This window comes from Epinephelus lanceolatus, chromosome 9 (genome assembly GCF_041903045.1).
Source record: "Epinephelus lanceolatus isolate andai-2023 chromosome 9, ASM4190304v1, whole genome shotgun sequence".
NCBI lineage: Eukaryota > Metazoa > Chordata > Actinopteri > Perciformes > Serranidae > Epinephelus > Epinephelus lanceolatus.
In genome coordinates, this window is record NC_135742.1 from 46,760,762 (window position 1) to 46,777,990 (window position 17,229).

Genomic DNA, 17,229 nt, shown 5'->3' on the forward strand with positions numbered 1-17,229 from the left:
TCATACGTCACATCAAAGTGTAGTGTGTGGCATATCCGATGTACATGAGTTATTACCTCATTGTTTTGAGTTAGTATCCCTCAATGATGTTATCCATCGTGACTGAGAGATGAAGAGTATGGACTGTCGAAGGCCGTAACTGTCTACTCATTCACCTCATTATTGGACTTTGTATGTCATTATTTTGACTTAGTATGTCATTATCTTGACTTAGTATCTCATTGTTTAGAGATAGTATCTCATTATTTTGACTTAGTAAGTCATTATTTTGACTTAGTAATATTATCTCATTATTTTTGACTTAGTATCTCATTATTTTGAGATAGTATCTAATTATTTTGATTTAGTATCTCATTATTTTGAGTTAGTAGCCTAAGTCATTATTTTGACTTAGTATCTCATCATCATCATTATCCTTTGTAAGCCATCAAGTTTGCGATGACTGTTGCTGTTCATACTCAAAATAAAGTTTGGGGGAAAAGAAACAAACAAACACAAAACTAGTCTCGCCACCAGACAATGAGAGATCTCCGGCTTCTGCTTTAGTTAAGCAAAGCGTCTAAAGACTGACTTGCGAGTCTAACACAAAACTAACCGACATGCATTGTGCGCCGATCGCCGGTGATCGAATCTGCGCAGGCCTGGCTCATCTCGAACGACCCTATTCCTTTATTTGGTCTTGCGGCGCCTGGCGATTCATCATTGACCTACAACTAAACTGAACATAGCATCCTGGGCTGTCACAATTATCAAACGCCTGGTCTTACCATATGCAGATAAAATATCGTTGCGCGTGTTTAACATAAGCAGGAATTCATATTTTAATAAACTGTCAATGAGAGATGGGTCGTTCCTGGCGATTATTTTCAAAAATACATTCAGCTGTGTTTGTTGTCTTGAACACACCCCAATAATGGCTGCACAGGAGCCGTCTCCACCATCTTCCCTGGAAGGGAACAAACCGGGCTTCCCAAAGAAAATTTTGGCCAACAACCTAGAAGACAAGCATTTCTGCAATGCGTGCCAGAAAGTTTTGAGGAGACCGTTACAAGCTCAGTGTGGTCACCGCTTTTGTTACTTCTGTTTCAACAAAATTGTGAGGTGAGTAGTGTCATGGTTGATAGCAAGCTAACTAGCTGTGCAACGTTAGCCCATATGAGCAATCAGGGCTCGTCACCAGCCCCCCTTCAAATATCTTTCAGCTCAAGGCTGCCCTGCTTATGGTTACAGGTAATGCAGTACGACTACGAAAACAAGTAACGATATATAGATTGCAAAAGTCCACTGCAAAATTCGGCGTACAGGTAATTCACCAGTCACCACGAGATCCCAGTTAAATCTCAACTTCTACTGCGGGTTGGCCAGGTGTCCTAGTATAGTCCCGCTATCCTCTGTTGTAGCTGGCCCAAGCAAGCAGTGAAATGTCGAAAAGCTGAACTTCACGGTGTATTATATTAAAGTATTATCTAGTTGATATGCATGCCGAGTTTACCTGAAGGTCCGGCAACTGTTAAACCTTTACAGTAGCTTGTTTTCAACTCCGTGTATAACGTTATCTTTTTAGAAAAGCGAGCCAACACTAAACTGGGCATTTTCTCATCAGAGTTTAGGATGACCTTTACCCATATGGTGGATAACGTGACCTGACAAGGGTCTATCCAGTCCCTGCTCACGCGTACTTTTCAATAGTTTCTCTACATTAGAACGACAGCAATAGGAACAGGAATGCGACTGATTTTCTTTCGCTTTTAAATCGTGACAAACACACGAAACGTCTTACATATTGCTATTATAATTCGTTTTGAATTAACGGTGCTGCGAGGCGACAGGTTGGTTGTGATATCACTGAGATCATTTTTTATTCTTACAGTGCGTATGTGTGTCTTTTTTCATTTTCAGATTTAGGTGCATTTTAGATCAGTTATTGGTGTTGCAAAAGCCGCCAAGAGTGATGTTTGCTGCTGCCAGAGCTAGACATGTCCTGTCTGCAATCATTGGGAAGCACATGCCCTTATTCAGAAACATCTCTGCATAATTGCTCTGAAATCACAGTTTATTGATCATCCCTATCAGTGTAGTTGTCTAGGTGATTACAGGGAATACATATGCAAATGAAATAAATAAGTCAACATAACTTAGTATGTATAGCCAAGAAATCAGACTTTCTAAGTGGAAATCCAGTTGTGTTGACTCTTTTGTCCCCACCTCCCTTACAGAAACCTGATTTTGTGTTTACATTGTTGTAAAATCTATAAAATCTAAAAACTAAAGGAAGTCTTGCATTATGCCCTTTCTCTTATGTAGAGAGCAAAATCTGTTGAAATCTAGAAATTAATAATGTTAGTTTATATCATGTTTACATAGTTCATAGTTCAGATTTTATATTACATAGGCCCTCAGCTGCATCTAACAGCCTTTGTCAGCAAGTGGAGTGGTGATGGGTTTTGGTCTGGTGTTCCCTTGAAAGACTAGTGGATCATCTCTTGAGCTGTAGTTTAAGCTCAGACAAAACCATCATTATCACTGATCCCATGGTCAAGAGTGAACTTGACAGACTTAAACAGCATTTTGGGAGTACTGATGATAAGCATCTATATTGTCTGACACATGGCAAATGATAGTTTGATATTGGCACAGTATCTATACTAATGTTATATTTGTTTTTTCTCTCTTCAAGTTCTGGACCACAGAAATGTAGTGCTTGCATTAAAGAAGACTTATTTGAGGAACCCACCTCCATTCTAAAGCAAGGAGGCGTAAGTACATTTTTTCACCCCTACATTGCATCACAGTTACATTAACTACTGCATTAGTATGCATTTAGGTTCAGACAGTAGTTTGTTAATGTAATTGTAAATGTAAGTCAGAGTAGAGTTTGGCCTGGTTTGGTATCTATGGGTTGCAAGTGTTAAGAGCCAAAGTGGTTCTATATGTATAAAACCCTGTATTGTTAGCACTGTAAAATTGTAGTCATTGTTTGCATTCAGATCCAATGTATCGGAGTACAGAGCCAACACAACATCTTTTTATACATCTTTTGATTACTGTATAATTCACGGCAGCATAGATGATAGATGGAGCAACTGTAGTTCTGTGTCCTGAGAATGACCATATGTCGCAGAGACATTAGAGCCAGGAGAGAGAAGTATTGCGATGCTTAGTAAAGTGAGTGTTTGTAACACTACTGTTCAGACTGTAACTGTATACACAAAGCGATAACAACCTCTGCTCTCCATGCAGGCTTTCCCTGACAATGCAGCTCGGCGAGAAGTGGAGGCCTTGGCAGCTGTCTGTCCCAATGAAGGATGCACGTGGATGGGAACCATTAAAGAATTTGAGGTGCGTACTAATGCAAAGCAGGCTGGAAAATGAACACCTGCTCCCAGTCAAATCTTCATTTAATTTTGACTGTGGCTGGCAGAGTTGTCTGCTCTACTAGCCACGTTCTAGGACCTCTGCCCCTTCAGAGCCCTGCACAGTATTATTAATAATCTCTCTCTCTTAATAGTCTCTTTCTCTGATCACATGTTGGTTGAAGTTCTGCATATACAAAATGACTCTGGCACAGTGATGAGTCACATTATTGGTCAAAAAGTTCAAGCCATAAGCTAGTTTTCTGTGGAACGCAGAAGGGCTCTAAATAGGGTTGGGTACCGAAACTCGGTACTTTTTGTACTCGGTACCGATTCACGTCGGTACTACCGAGTATCGATTCACTTAAAATGAAACGGTGCCAAATTTCGGTACCTGAGGTGGAGGCGGAGCAAGAGAGCGCATGACTCACACCGCAGACTCAGCAACAGTGGCGACAAAAACAATGTGCAGACAAAAGTTAACGTGCAGCACTGTTCCTAAATGTTCTCAATAAAATGTTGAAACTGAGAAGTTTAGACTATGGGCCCGAATGACGCATAGTGCGTCCAAATTCACACCCGTTCTTCTCTGTGGATTTTCTCCGCGACCGTGCGTCATAGCGAGAAACCATGCATATCAGCGGAAACAGCAGAATTATAGCTTTCCGACAAGGCCAAGCACTTGTCTGTAATCCAATGTTTTCACAGCGAAAAATTACAATAAAATGATGTATAACAGAGCTTTCATACAGCTTTGCACACACATTACTCTTGGATGGATTACTCGCGAACGCAGGCTCGCACAGAAATGCCACGCACCTCACATGAAAGCGCAGGACCACACACATCATTGTACTGTCATCCCATCACGCTCTAAATACAGATCAATTGTCTACAAAATAAAAACTTGGCGAATTTCTTTACAATCCATTATACAGATCTTGTTATCAGTCACTTCATATAGTGAGAAATATCGTATCTTACCACGTCTTAGGCTTGCGTGTGTTTCTCCCTGTTTATCCACATTTGTAGTCCAGCTTTCAAGATGCAAATATCTCCATATTGTCCAGTTGACACTCCATCAAACTTTGTATGACAAGACCAGCCACTTCACCTTTGCGCACCCAGACAACTGCAGCCTAATGCATGCTGACAGGGCCGTAGTCACCATATACATTGAGGGGGACACGTGCCCCCCCACCAATGCCCAAAATGTCTCCCCAATATATAACTGAAACTGAAAAACAAATATTATTTTGGAGGACATCATTGCACTTGGCTGACTATTTTTCTATTATCTTAAATGTAAATATTGCATGTTTCTTTCAGATAAAACACATTTTTGACTTGTGAATGAGTCAATGGAATTTCTTGCAATAATGAAAAAACACTGGCAATCATGTCCGCCTGGCACAAACCACATGTTTTGGACAACTGTGAAGTGACAGAATGTCCCAGCATCATGGTTCTTATATTGCCAGATTCCAGAGAGTCTCTCCTCTTCATATATGGCAGAATGTGTCTTCTTCCAACTTGCTATGGTGAGATACATGTAAAAATGTAAGAATTTAGGCACACAGATTTGTTTTTTTTCATTGATATAAAAATTAATATAAAATACAGGCACATAGAAGAACATGAAATGATGGCAAATCTGGTTAGCCCAGATTGTCCTGGAAAAAAAACAAGATATAGCATGTGTATGTAGTCTTTATAATGACTGTGATATGAGCTTAAAAGTAAAGGCAGTAAAAATACCCCCAAAAAAGGCCTAGGGCCCATAGGGTTAAAAAGTATCGAAATAAGGTACCGTTTGGTACCAGTACCGGATTGCAGATACCGGTACCGGTACCGTATCGGTTCAATTATGAACGGTACCCAACCCTAGCTCTAAAACTCTATTTTGATGTTTGTATTGATAAGTCAAACTTGTTCATCTTAACAGATAAAAATATAACATCTTTACATGTAAAATGCGAGTTTAGATGACAGAAAATGCCCTGTTAACACTACATTCTGATGTCTTTCCACGTTTAATATTGGATGCAACTATTTCACGAGTTTTGGAGGGGAAACCAATGAAGTAGTATTCGGTATACATTGTATTCGCATAAGTGTCCACTAGACATCACTAGAACTTAATCAGTTTAGTGTACATTGTGCGTAGTCATCTATTCTGAGTGTATTACTGATTTGCCTTCATTCTTTCGTATCATATAAAATTAATACCTAAAGTTATTTGTTTTACTACTACTGTATATTATAGATATTATATTATTATATTGTATTGGTAGAACTCTAATTTTAACAATTTTTTAACAAGTCAGCAGTGATAAAAATGTGTAAACTATGTCATTAAGGCAGACAAGCGGAGCATTAGCTGGTATACATCATGTTTATTCCATTTACATAGAGTTAAAATTAATGAAGAATTACAAAAAATGTTTGCCTCATGCGTTACTGTCTGTTTATAAGTTGTAAGAAGTCATAAGTCCACTTGGTTCTGCGCATTCTTCGCTCCACTGTGCTCCACTTCATCATAAATTTTATCCCGCTCCACTCCGCTCAAAAAAACTGCATCGTACTACCCTAACCTGTAATCTTCTATTCACAAATAAAACATGAGCTTGGTAGATTCTCTGGGGAAGCCCTCTCCCCTCTCCCCGCAGTTAGGGACCGTTCTACACGGTACCGCTGTCGGTTGGGTGGAAATAAGTGTAGAAGAGAAGGACCAGGTTAAGCGGCCGACCTCCAGGGAAGCCCTCTCGCCTCTCCCCACAGTTAGGGACCGTTCTCCAAGGTACCGCTGCTTCTCTTCTCAGTTTCTTTTCTGAAGTACACAGTAAACTCCATAGTTTTGAAAGAAAATAGTGTGGGTGTGCGCAGGTGCAAAGATGCATTCTGGGGTGGGGCATGAGCGACCGGAGCGAAATTGGAGTGAGAGATAAGGCTCCGCTCCACCTTTTTTTTAAAAAAAAAAGCCGCTCCTTGCTCAACACAAAATCCTTCCGCTCCCTGCTCCAGCTCCGCTCCGCTCACATGCTCTGCATGTAATGCGTTAGTACCCAAAATAAACAGATTTTTGTTTTCATTCATCCACGCCACTCCACTTCTGCCAGTGCGCCACCAGGAAAGTGTCCCACGAAGGTTGTTGTGTTTACTATGTGTTTCCATTCACATCCCCCTACAACTGCAGAGCAATGCAGGCACACAGTCCTGTTCTTATGCATAACTCTGTCTCTGGTGCTTTTGTAGCTTACCAGCACAGGAACCGACAGGTGGGTCTTCCAGCTCCAGTGTATTAATTTGTGCTCGTCATTGTGACTGACTCACACGTCAATCCATTTGTTGTGCTAGCTTCAGCATTTGTCCATAGTGTTTCATATGATAGGCCCACAAATATTTATCCATATTTCATAATTTGTCAGACTTTGATCCCCTGCCTGACTCTTCCAGTGTCCAAGGCTACTGGTTTATTTTAAAAGGTCTAGGCTATTAACATGTTCTATATCATCACACTAATATTGATATAACCAGGGGATTTTAATAGCCCACAAAGTGGTTACCATGGTATGTTAATGCTTGAATGGGTCAGACCTGCGCAGCACTGAATTTGAAATGAACTATAATAAACTGGAGCTTCCGTGTGTTGATAACCTGCTGTGATAACCTGCTTTGTTTGTTTATAATGCATAGTCGTTCTTCTCGGATCATTTTGGTGAAAGTAATGCAAAAGTAGTGATAAGTAATAAGTAACACATTGCTCTACACAAAGAGTAATATTGTACAGTCACTCGTTACTTTTAAATGAAAGTAACATTAATATGTAAAGTATTATATGTGTGTGTGTGTGTGTGTATTTATATATATATATATATATATATATATATATATATATATATATATATATATATATATATATATATATACAGTACAGGCCAAAAGTTTGGACACACCTTCTCATTCAATGCGTTTTCTTTATTTTCATGACTATTTACATTGTAGATTCTCACTGAAGGCATCAAAACTATGAATGAACACATGTGGAGTTATGTACTTAACAAAAAAAGGTGAAATAACTGAAAACATGTTTTATATTCTAGTTTCTTCAAAATAGCCACCCTTTGCTCTGATTACTGCTTTGCACACTCTTGGCATTCTCTCCATGAGCTTCAAGAGGTAGTCACCTGAAATGGTTTCCACTTCACAGGTGTGCCTTATCAGGGTTAATTAGTGGAATTTCTTGCTTTATCAATGGGGTTGGGACCATCAGTTGTGTTGTGCAGAAGTCAGGTTAATACACAGCCGACAGCCCTATTGGACAACTGTTAAAATTCATATTATGGCAAGAACCAATCACCTAACTAAAGAAAAACGAGTGGCCAACATTGCTTTAAGAAATGAAGGTCAGTCAGTCTGGAAAATTGCAAAAACTTTAAATGTGTCCCGAAGTGGAGTCGCAAAAACCATCAAGCGCTACAACGAAACTGGCACACATGAGGACGGACCCAGGAAAGGAAGACCAAGAGTCACCTCTGCTTCTGAGGATAAGTTCATCCGAGTCACCAGCCTCAGAAATCACAAGTTAACAGCAGCTCAGATCAGAGACCAGATGAATGCCACACAGAGTTCTAGCAGCAGACCCATCTCTAGAACAACTGTTAAGAGGAGACTGCGCCAATCAGGCCTTCATGGTCAAATAGCTGCTAGGAAACCACTGCTAAGGAGAGGCAACAAGCAGAAGAGATTTGTTTGGGCCAAGAAACACAAGGAATGGACATTAGACCAGTGGAAATCTGTGCTTTGGTGTGATGAGTCCAAATTTGAGATCTTTGGTTCCAACCGCCGTGTCTTTGTGAGACGCAGAAAAGGTGAACGGATGGATTCCACATGCCTGGTTCCCACTGTGAAGCATGGAGGAGGAGGTGTGATGGTGTGGGGGTGTTTTGCGGGTGACACTGTTGGGGATTTATTCAAAATTGAAGGCACACTGAACCAGCATGGCTACCACAGCATCCTGCAGCGACATGCCATCCCATCCGGTTTGCGTTTAGTTGGACGATCATTTATTTTTCAACAGGACAATGACCCCAAACACACCTCCAGGCTGTGTAAGGGCTATTTGACCAAGAAGGAGAGTGATGGAGTGCTGCGGCAGATGACCTGGCCTCCACAGTCACCGGACCTGAACCCAATCGAGATGGTTTGGGGTGAGCTGGACCGCAGAGTGAAGGCAAAGGGGCCAACAAGTGCTAAACACCTCTGGGAACTCCTTCAAGACTGTTGGAAAACCATTTCAGGTGACTACCTCTTGAAGCTCATCGAGAGAATGCCAAGAGTGTGCAAAGCAGTAATCAGAGCAGAGGGTGGCTATTTTGAAGAAACTAGAATATAAAACATGTTTTCAGTTATTTCACCTTTTTTTGTTAAGTACATAACTCCACATGTGTTCATTGATAGTTTTGATGCCTTCAGTGAGAATCTACAATGTAAATAGTCATGAAAATATAGAAAACGCATTGAATGAGAAGGTGTGTCCAAACTTTTGGCCTGTACTGTATATGTATATGTATATGTGTGTGTGTGTGTAAAGAAAAAAAACACATAAATTGTGGCTACGTACCGCACACAAGACAGGACTAAGAAAGAGGATCGAGAATTTAATAGAGCAACGCGTTTTGCTTACAGCTTCATCAGGCTCGGTACGTAGCCACAATTTATGTGTTTTTTTCTTTACACGTTTGTACTTCTGCCGCAGTACCAGCACCTTGACTTCAGCTGTGCACGGGCATTTTTCTATTTTTTTTTATATATATATATATATATATATATATATATATATATATATATATATACAGTACAGGCCAAAAGTTTGGACACACCTTCTCATTCAATGCGTTTTCTTTATTTTCATGACTATTTACATTGTAGATTCTCACTGAAGGCATCAAAACTATGAATGAACACATGTGGAGTTATGTACTTAACAAAAAAAGGTGAAATAACTGAAAACATGTTTTATATTCTAGTTTCTTCAAAATAGCCACCCTTTGCTCTGATTACTGCTTTGCACACTCTTGGCATTCTCTCCATGAGCTTCAAGAGGTAGTCACCTGAAATGGTTTCCACTTCACAGGTGTGCCTTATCAGGGTTAATTAGTGGGATTTCTTGCTTTATCAATGGGGTTGGGACCATCAGTTGTGTTGTGCAGAAGTCAGGTTAATACACAGCCGACAGCCCTATTGGACAACTGTTAAAATTCATATTATGGCAAGAACCGATCAGCTAACTAAAGAAAAATGAGTGGCCATCATTACTTTAAGAAATGAAGGTCAGTCAGTCCGGAAAATTGCAAAAACTTTAAATGTGTCCCCAAGTGGAGTCGCAAAAACCATCAAGCGCTACAACGAAACTGGCACACATGAGGACGGACCCAGGAAAGGAAGACCAAGAGTCACCTCTGCTTCTGAGGATAAGTTCATCCAAGTCACCAGCCTCAGAAATCGCAAGTTAACAGCAGCTCAGATCAGAGACCAGATGAATGCCACACAGAGTTCTAGCAGCAGACCCATCTCTAGAACAACTGTTAAGAGGAGACTGCGCCAATCAGGCCTTCATGGTCAAATAGCTGCTAGGAAACCACTGCTAAGGAGAGGCAACAAGCAGAAGAGATTTGTTTGGGCCAAGAAACACAAGGAATGGACATTAAACCAGTGGAAATCTGTGCTTTGGTCTGATGAGTCCAAATTTGAGATCTTTGGTTCCAACCGCCGTGTCTTTGTGAGACGCAGAAAAGGTGAACGGATGGATTCCACATGCCTGGTTCCCACTGTGAAGCATGGAGGAGGAGGTGTGATGGTGTGGGGGTGTTTTGCTGGTGACACTGTTGGGGATTTATTCAAAATTGAAGGCACACTGAACCAGCATGGCTACCACAGCATCCTGCAGCGACATGCCATCCCATCCGGTTTGCGTTTAGTTGGACGATCATTTATTTTTCAACAGGACAATGACCCCAAACACACCTCCAGGCTGTGTAAGGGCTATTTGACCAAGAAGGAGAGTGATGGAGTGCTGCGGCAGATGACCTGGCCTCCACAGTCACCGGACCTGAACCCAATCGAGATGGTTTGGGGTGAGCTGGACCGCAGAGTGAAGGCAAAGGGGCCAACAAGTGCTAAACACCTCTGGGAACTCCTTCAAGACTGTTGGAAAACCATTTCAGGTGACTACCTCTTGAAGCTCATGGAGAGAATGCCAAGAGTGTGCAAAGCAGTAATCAGAGCAAAGGGTGGCTATTTTGAAGAAACTAGAATATAAAACATGTTTTCAGTTATTTCACCTTTTTTTGTTAAGTACATAACTCCACATGTGTTCATTCATAGTTTTGATGCCTTCAGTGAGAATCTACAATGTAAATAGTCATGAAAATAAAGAAAACGCATTGAATGAGAAGGTGTGTCCAAACTTTTGGCCTGTACTGTATATATATATATATATATATATATATATATATATATATATATATTTATTTATTTATTTATTTATAGATAGCTTAATAGTTACCTTACAACCATTTGTTGATCCCAAACTGGGAAATTACACCCATTCACCTCTGGTCCCACCTGACCCTAACGACTCACATGGTGGCCAGGTGGCTCAATGACTCACATTGTGACCTTAACGGCACTAAAACTAAGAGCTCACGTGTGGCCCCTATGACTCTGCAAGGTTTAAAGCCTGCAACTTCGTACCAGTCATTTAGAACTGAAGAAACTTCTTGGATGAGAGACGAAATGTCTTCAAGAAACGCAGTCAAGTCCAGTTGCCTACGATATAGCACTTATGATAACTATAAAGCAAGAAATCTCTGTCTGGCTTTCCGTGTGTCCTTTGCATATCTCAGGAACCCTCCATCCAATCTACTTCACACTTAGTTGGTGTACTGCTGGGGACCCAAGGCTCTGCCTTTTTAAATTTAGTGCAATTTGGACTTGTGACATGTTCAGTATTAATACAGTTTGAATAAATTACTGAACAGCACACTGTGGCTCTGTGCAGAGGTGGGGGCGGGACTTCAGGGCTCTGCAGAGAGCAGACTGTGAGTGGAGCATGTCTCACCATGTGTATTTCACAATGTTTCTGACCGCGAGTAGATCTTTGGTGTTTTCTTTGACATATGAACTTACAACCAGGGAGGAAAGGAGGCCGGTACGGTCAGGTACTCTGCACCACTAAGAGATTAAGTGCAGATGCGCGGTACCAAGAAGAGGGGACAGCAGCTGCGTGCCTAAAGAACAACACCAAACACAAACAACGCTTTTACCAAATGAGACATTGAGCTACATCAAAACGATCCGTTGTGTTAGCTGGACAGATGATGTTGTTGTACTGTATGTGTGCAACCTGCTGTGAGCTGAGTGAACAGGGACCATCTCCAAAGTGTAACACAGAAAAGAGAACTATTCAATAAAATGTCCTTATACACTGTAATATAATAATATTATAATTAAAGCTGTGAGCAGCGTTGTCGGGATCTCGGCTTCACGCTTTTTCGGCTTCCAGCTCACGTAGAGATTTTGAATTATTTGTGAGAGGCAAAATGTTGATAAAACAAGCTATGTCAATAGAATGCAACATCCACATTGAAATGTAATACACTGTCATGATAAAGAAATTCTATAATGTGAACAACAACATGGTGTTTGTCATGCTGTTAAGAATTGAAGTGTACCCCATGTATTGTAAAAGACAAAGGCCTGTTGTGACAGTACTCCTGTTTTGTGTGTAACACATTGTGATGTAAGTACATGAATATATATGTACATAATATAAATTTTAACTGGATAACAATACAGTATGTAACTAACAGTCATGAGCATAAATGTAGCAACAGAGTTATCAGTATTAAAGGTTGTAGTAGTATGTGACAGATGGAAAACGGTGGCATATACTGTAGATGGTGTTTAATTTCTTCAATAAAATAATGTATAAATCCCTATGGACAGAAAATATCACCTTTCCAAAAACTGCTGTAAAAATATATTAATATTTTTGCCACTTTGAACAAGTCAGTCTTTTAGAACTACTGTAGCGTGAAATATACATATTAAATATTAACTATGTTTTGAGGATTTTAATTGTTTAATGGTTTGTTCCATAGCTCTAATGTTTTTATAGGGGGGAAAAAATTGAAATAATTTCCATAAAATACATGTCAAGGAGAATTTAATAGTTGTTATTAGGCCCTGAGCTAGGTCAAAGAACTACTTCAGCCTGAAATATACATATGAAATATTAAAATGAAGATTCTGTTGCTTTAATGGCAGGAAGCAGGCTGATGCATCAGTTGTATTGGTCATAATTACACAGTAATGCATGAGTGAGTTGCATATCCTTGTTTCTGTGGTGAAATGACATATCTCATCTCTCATGTTTACATACTTAATGTTTGTGGCAGAGGGAGTTACAGATTGCACTAAGTATACATAATGTTGTATGCATCTAAAAGACAGCATTTAATTTTTCTGTCAATCAAATCAAAAGAAAGGTGTTTGATGAGGCTACTGTGTTGATGAATGTAACATTTCCTCAAAGATGTATATTCTTTCCTGATGTTTGTAACACTGTTATTGACTTGTACTTGAAATGAGGTGATTTACTGCAACCCTCCAGGTCAATCACTTGGGTTCAGAGACATAAAATTGATAAAATAAATGGAAATACTTTTAAGGTCATTTTTAAAGTCATTTAAAACCTCTTGACCTGTTGAAAGCTTGAGTGTACAACAAATGAATGCAATCATTGTCAAACTCAATTTGAAAAATCTAAAGGGTTCTTATGAAGAGGTGTGAGCTTATATTTTGAAAGTTGTAGACATTAGCCATGTGACCTAATTAAACTTTGACATGTGTGACAATCAAACAACACATCCATAATCATTTGAAATACTGTGACCTAGTGGAAGTGTGCTTGATGTGTACCGGCTGCTGTGAGGATATAAGTTTGTAAATGAGGCAGAAGAGTTTGACCTGGAGATCTTGTATTTACATGTTTTTGCTCCCAGGCATTTATTTAGGAAAATGTAGGAATGAGACACATAAGCTGGTCACTTTGGTCAATGTTATCCTGTCAGATATGTGACCACACACACACACACACACACACACACACACACACACGCGCTTATGTCTGTCAAAGTGAAGCTTTTGTTATGCTAATTAAGGACTGCATGTGGCTGACAGACAGACAGAGTGAGAGCAGAATGGGTTGAAAATGTCTCGAACTAGTCCTTCCAGTTTCCAAACCGTGGGTCCGATCTTCAATCTGAAAGCATCACCAGATAGATAAACTTGTTCTGAACGCAGAAATATAAAGCTTGTATGTATATATGTATTGTACAAAAAATTGTCAGGAGGTTTTGTAAGACATCACCTGGAAGACGCCAAAAAATTCAAACCATTCGAGTAATGAAAAAGTTATACAGAATATTTGATTAGGACGAGTTGATCTGTGATGTGTGTGAGTTTGAAGCCCATACGATAAACGGTGTAGGAGGATTAGATTTTTTTAAGGAATTTTGAAAAAGAGCATTTTTGAGGCGAAATCTTACTTTGAAAGGGAAATAGCTCACCTCCTGTTAGGTTTAGGTCAGGGATGCGAGTGCGTGATTTGTAGTCCTTGACGAGACGAACAAGACAGTTTTGGTTTGATCTTTCTAGGTCATTCCTACAAGCCACAGCGGCCATTTTAGTGTGCCTAGACTGCTAGGTGGCGCTAGAGAGGCCATTTTGGCACTTTTCGGATTAATTTTTTCATGTACTAAAATTTTTCGCCAGTCCTGACATGCGTCCTTCAGCCGAGGTCCCTAATAATCATAATAATAATAATAATAATAATATTAATAATAATAATAATATTTAATATTTATATAGCACCTTTTAAAAACAGTGTTTACAAAGTGCTTTGACAAACAAAGCAAAACCAGAATGATCAACAACAATAATTTAAAAAATAGAAGAAGACAAAAGCAGTAGCAGCATTCAACGAAAACATAGCAGCCAGTACAGCAACAACAGAAAATATAGCAAAGGCAGAGAGAATAGCAACAGCAGGGAAAACAACAACATTAAATACCAATGAAACCATAAAATCAATAAAATAAATAAAACAAATAAAAACAAGGATAAAAATAAATAATAAAAGAAGTGAGACCACATCACATAAAAGCAAGTCTATAAAAATGCATTTTAAGAAGTGAAGAAAAGAAGATACTGATTCTGCTGTGTCCGCTATTTGGTGTGTAATGTCACCAAATATAACATCACTCTTAGAGAATCGTTTTTTATACGTTTTAAAATTCAATATTTTGACAAATTAAGTCCTAATAGTAGTCTACATTTTTAAAAAAGTTATGGTTTTAACATTTTTTTCCACACTCAAATTATTTTGTGGCCCTTACACCATTTAAATAAATCGTTTGCTATACATGAAGTCAATTGTTTCTAATTTCTTTCTACACCATACAGGTGTTAAAAAAGTGTAATGCAGGTGGCACCTTGTATGGTGGTCTCGGCCACCAGTGTATGTGTGTGTGAATTGGTGAATTTGACTGTAATGTGAGTGTAAAAAGCGCTTTGAGTGGTCGGTTGGCTAGAAAGGCACTATACAAATACAGAGTAATTTACCATTTACTATTTAAAGTCCCGCATAATTACAGCAGACCACTTTGAGTGACAGCCCTTCTACCAATAGTGTCCTTGGCTTCTCAGTCAGATCCACCACTCACTCCTCCACAGCTCAATCCTCTTGCCCAAATACAGGGTTTTTCAATTCAATTCAATTTTATTCAATTCAATTTTATTTATAAAGCCCAATATCACAAATCACAATTTGCCTCACAGGGCTTTACAGCATACGACATCCCTCTGTCCTTAAGACCCTCACAGCGGATAAGGAAAAACTCCCCAAAAAAAAACCCTTTAACGGGGAAAAAAAAAGGTAGAAACCTCAGGAAGAGCAACTGAGGAGGGATCCCTCTTCCAGGACGGACAGACGTGCAATAGATGTCGTACAGAACAGATCAGCATAATAAATTAACAGTAATCCATATGACACAATGAGACAGAGAGAGAGAGAGAGAGAGAGAGAGAGAGAGAGAGAGAGAGATGCAGGTAATGACAGTAGCTTACAACAACATTAATGAAAGTAATAATATTATAGTTATAGTTCTGGCTACTGTGGTACAATATGTTGAAAGTATGTATTAATATCTGACAGTATACTTGTGTGACAATAGTCATGTGTATAATAACAGTAGAAGTATGACTAATGACTAATGATGGCAGCAGCAGCAGGAGGCATCTGGCAGGACCACGGCAGCAGCACAACCACACACGTCACGCTGTCCAGGCACCGCTGCGGTATGAGTTAATCTGAGAGACAGTGGAGCACAAAGGCTCCGGAGAAGAAGCCGAGTTAGTGACATCCAGAATGGCCGAGTTAGCAAGATGCAGTAATAGGATGAGAGAGAGAGAGAGAGAGAGAGAGAGAGAGAGAGAGAGAGAGAGGGAGAGAGAGGGAGCCCGGTGTATTATAGGGGGTCCTCCGGCAGACTAGGCCTAAGTCAGCCTAACTAGGGGCTGATACAGGGCAAGCCTGAGCCAGCCCTAACTATAAGCTTTATCAAAGAGGAAAGTCTTAAGTCTAGTCTTAAATGTGGAGACGGTGTCTGCCTCCCGGACCGTAACAGGAGGATGATTCCACAGGAGAGGAGCCTGATAGCTGAAGGCTCTGGCTCCTGATCTGCTTTTGGAGACTTTAGGGACCACGAGTAACCCTGCGTTCTCAGAGCGCAGTGTTCTGGTGGGATAATATGGCACTATGAGCTCACTAAGATATGACGGAGCTTGACCATTTAGAGCTTTATAAGTTAACAGTAGGATTTTAAATTCAATTCTGGATTTTACAGGGAGCCAGTGCAGAGAAGCTAAAACAGGAGAAATATGATCTCGTTTCTTAGTTCCTGTTAGTACACGTGCTGCTGCATTCTGAATTAGCTGGAGAGTTTTTAAGGACTTACTAGAGCTACCTGATAATAGAGAGTTACAGTAATCCAGCCTTGAGGTAACAAAAGCGTGGACCAATTTTTCTGCATCTTTTCGGGTCAGGATAGGCCTAATTTTCGCAATATTACGCAGATGAAAAAATGCAGTCCGTGAGGTTTGCTTTAAATGAGAATTAAAAGACAAATCTTGATCAAATATTACTCCGAGGTTTCTTACGGTAGTGCTAGAGTGCTGAATAGAGAACTACAAGGCGGCTGCCTTCATCAAATTTTGTCCCGCCTCCAGCTCTTGACAGTACTCTGATGTGTGTCATAATGGAAAACGCTATTTTTTTTTAGATACAGTACAGGCCAAAAGTTTGGACACACCTTCTCATTCAATGCGTTTTCTTTATTTTCATGACTATTTACATTGTAGATTCTCACTGAAGGCATCAAAACTATGAATGAACACATGTGGAGTTATGTACTTAACAAAAAATTGTGAAATAACTGAAAACATGTTTTATATTCTAGTTTGTTCAAAATAGCCACCCTTTGCTCTGATTACTGCTTTGCACACTCTTGGCATTCTGTCGATGAGCTTCAAGAGGTAGTCACCTGAAATGGTTTCCACTTCACAGGTGTGCCTTATCAGGGTTAATTAGTGGAATTTCTTGCTATATCAATGGGGTTAGGACCATCAGTTGTGTTGTGCAGAAGTCAGGTTAATACACAGCCGACAGCCCTATTGGACAACTGTTAAAATTCATATTATGGCAAGAACCAATCAGCTAACTAAAGAAAAATGAGTGGCCATCATTACTTTA

At 39.8% G+C, this 17,229-nt stretch overlaps 1 protein-coding gene across 2 annotated transcripts in view; it reads left to right on the plus strand.

Moving 5' to 3' along the window:
• Positions 1 to 483: 483 nt before the first annotated feature.
• The window catches only part of LOC117252396 (TNF receptor-associated factor 2-like), a 180,044-nt gene continuing 163,298 nt past the window's right edge, over positions 484 to 17,229 (plus strand). For both annotated transcript variants that reach the window (XM_033619233.2, XM_078171015.1), the window contains exons 1-3: positions 484 to 1,101; positions 2,678 to 2,756; positions 3,241 to 3,339. In XM_033619233.2, the coding sequence (XP_033475124.1) occupies positions 836 to 1,101; positions 2,678 to 2,756; positions 3,241 to 3,339 (444 nt within the window). In that variant the 5' untranslated portion in view covers positions 484 to 835. The remainder of the gene's footprint in view (positions 1,102 to 2,677; positions 2,757 to 3,240; positions 3,340 to 17,229) is intronic.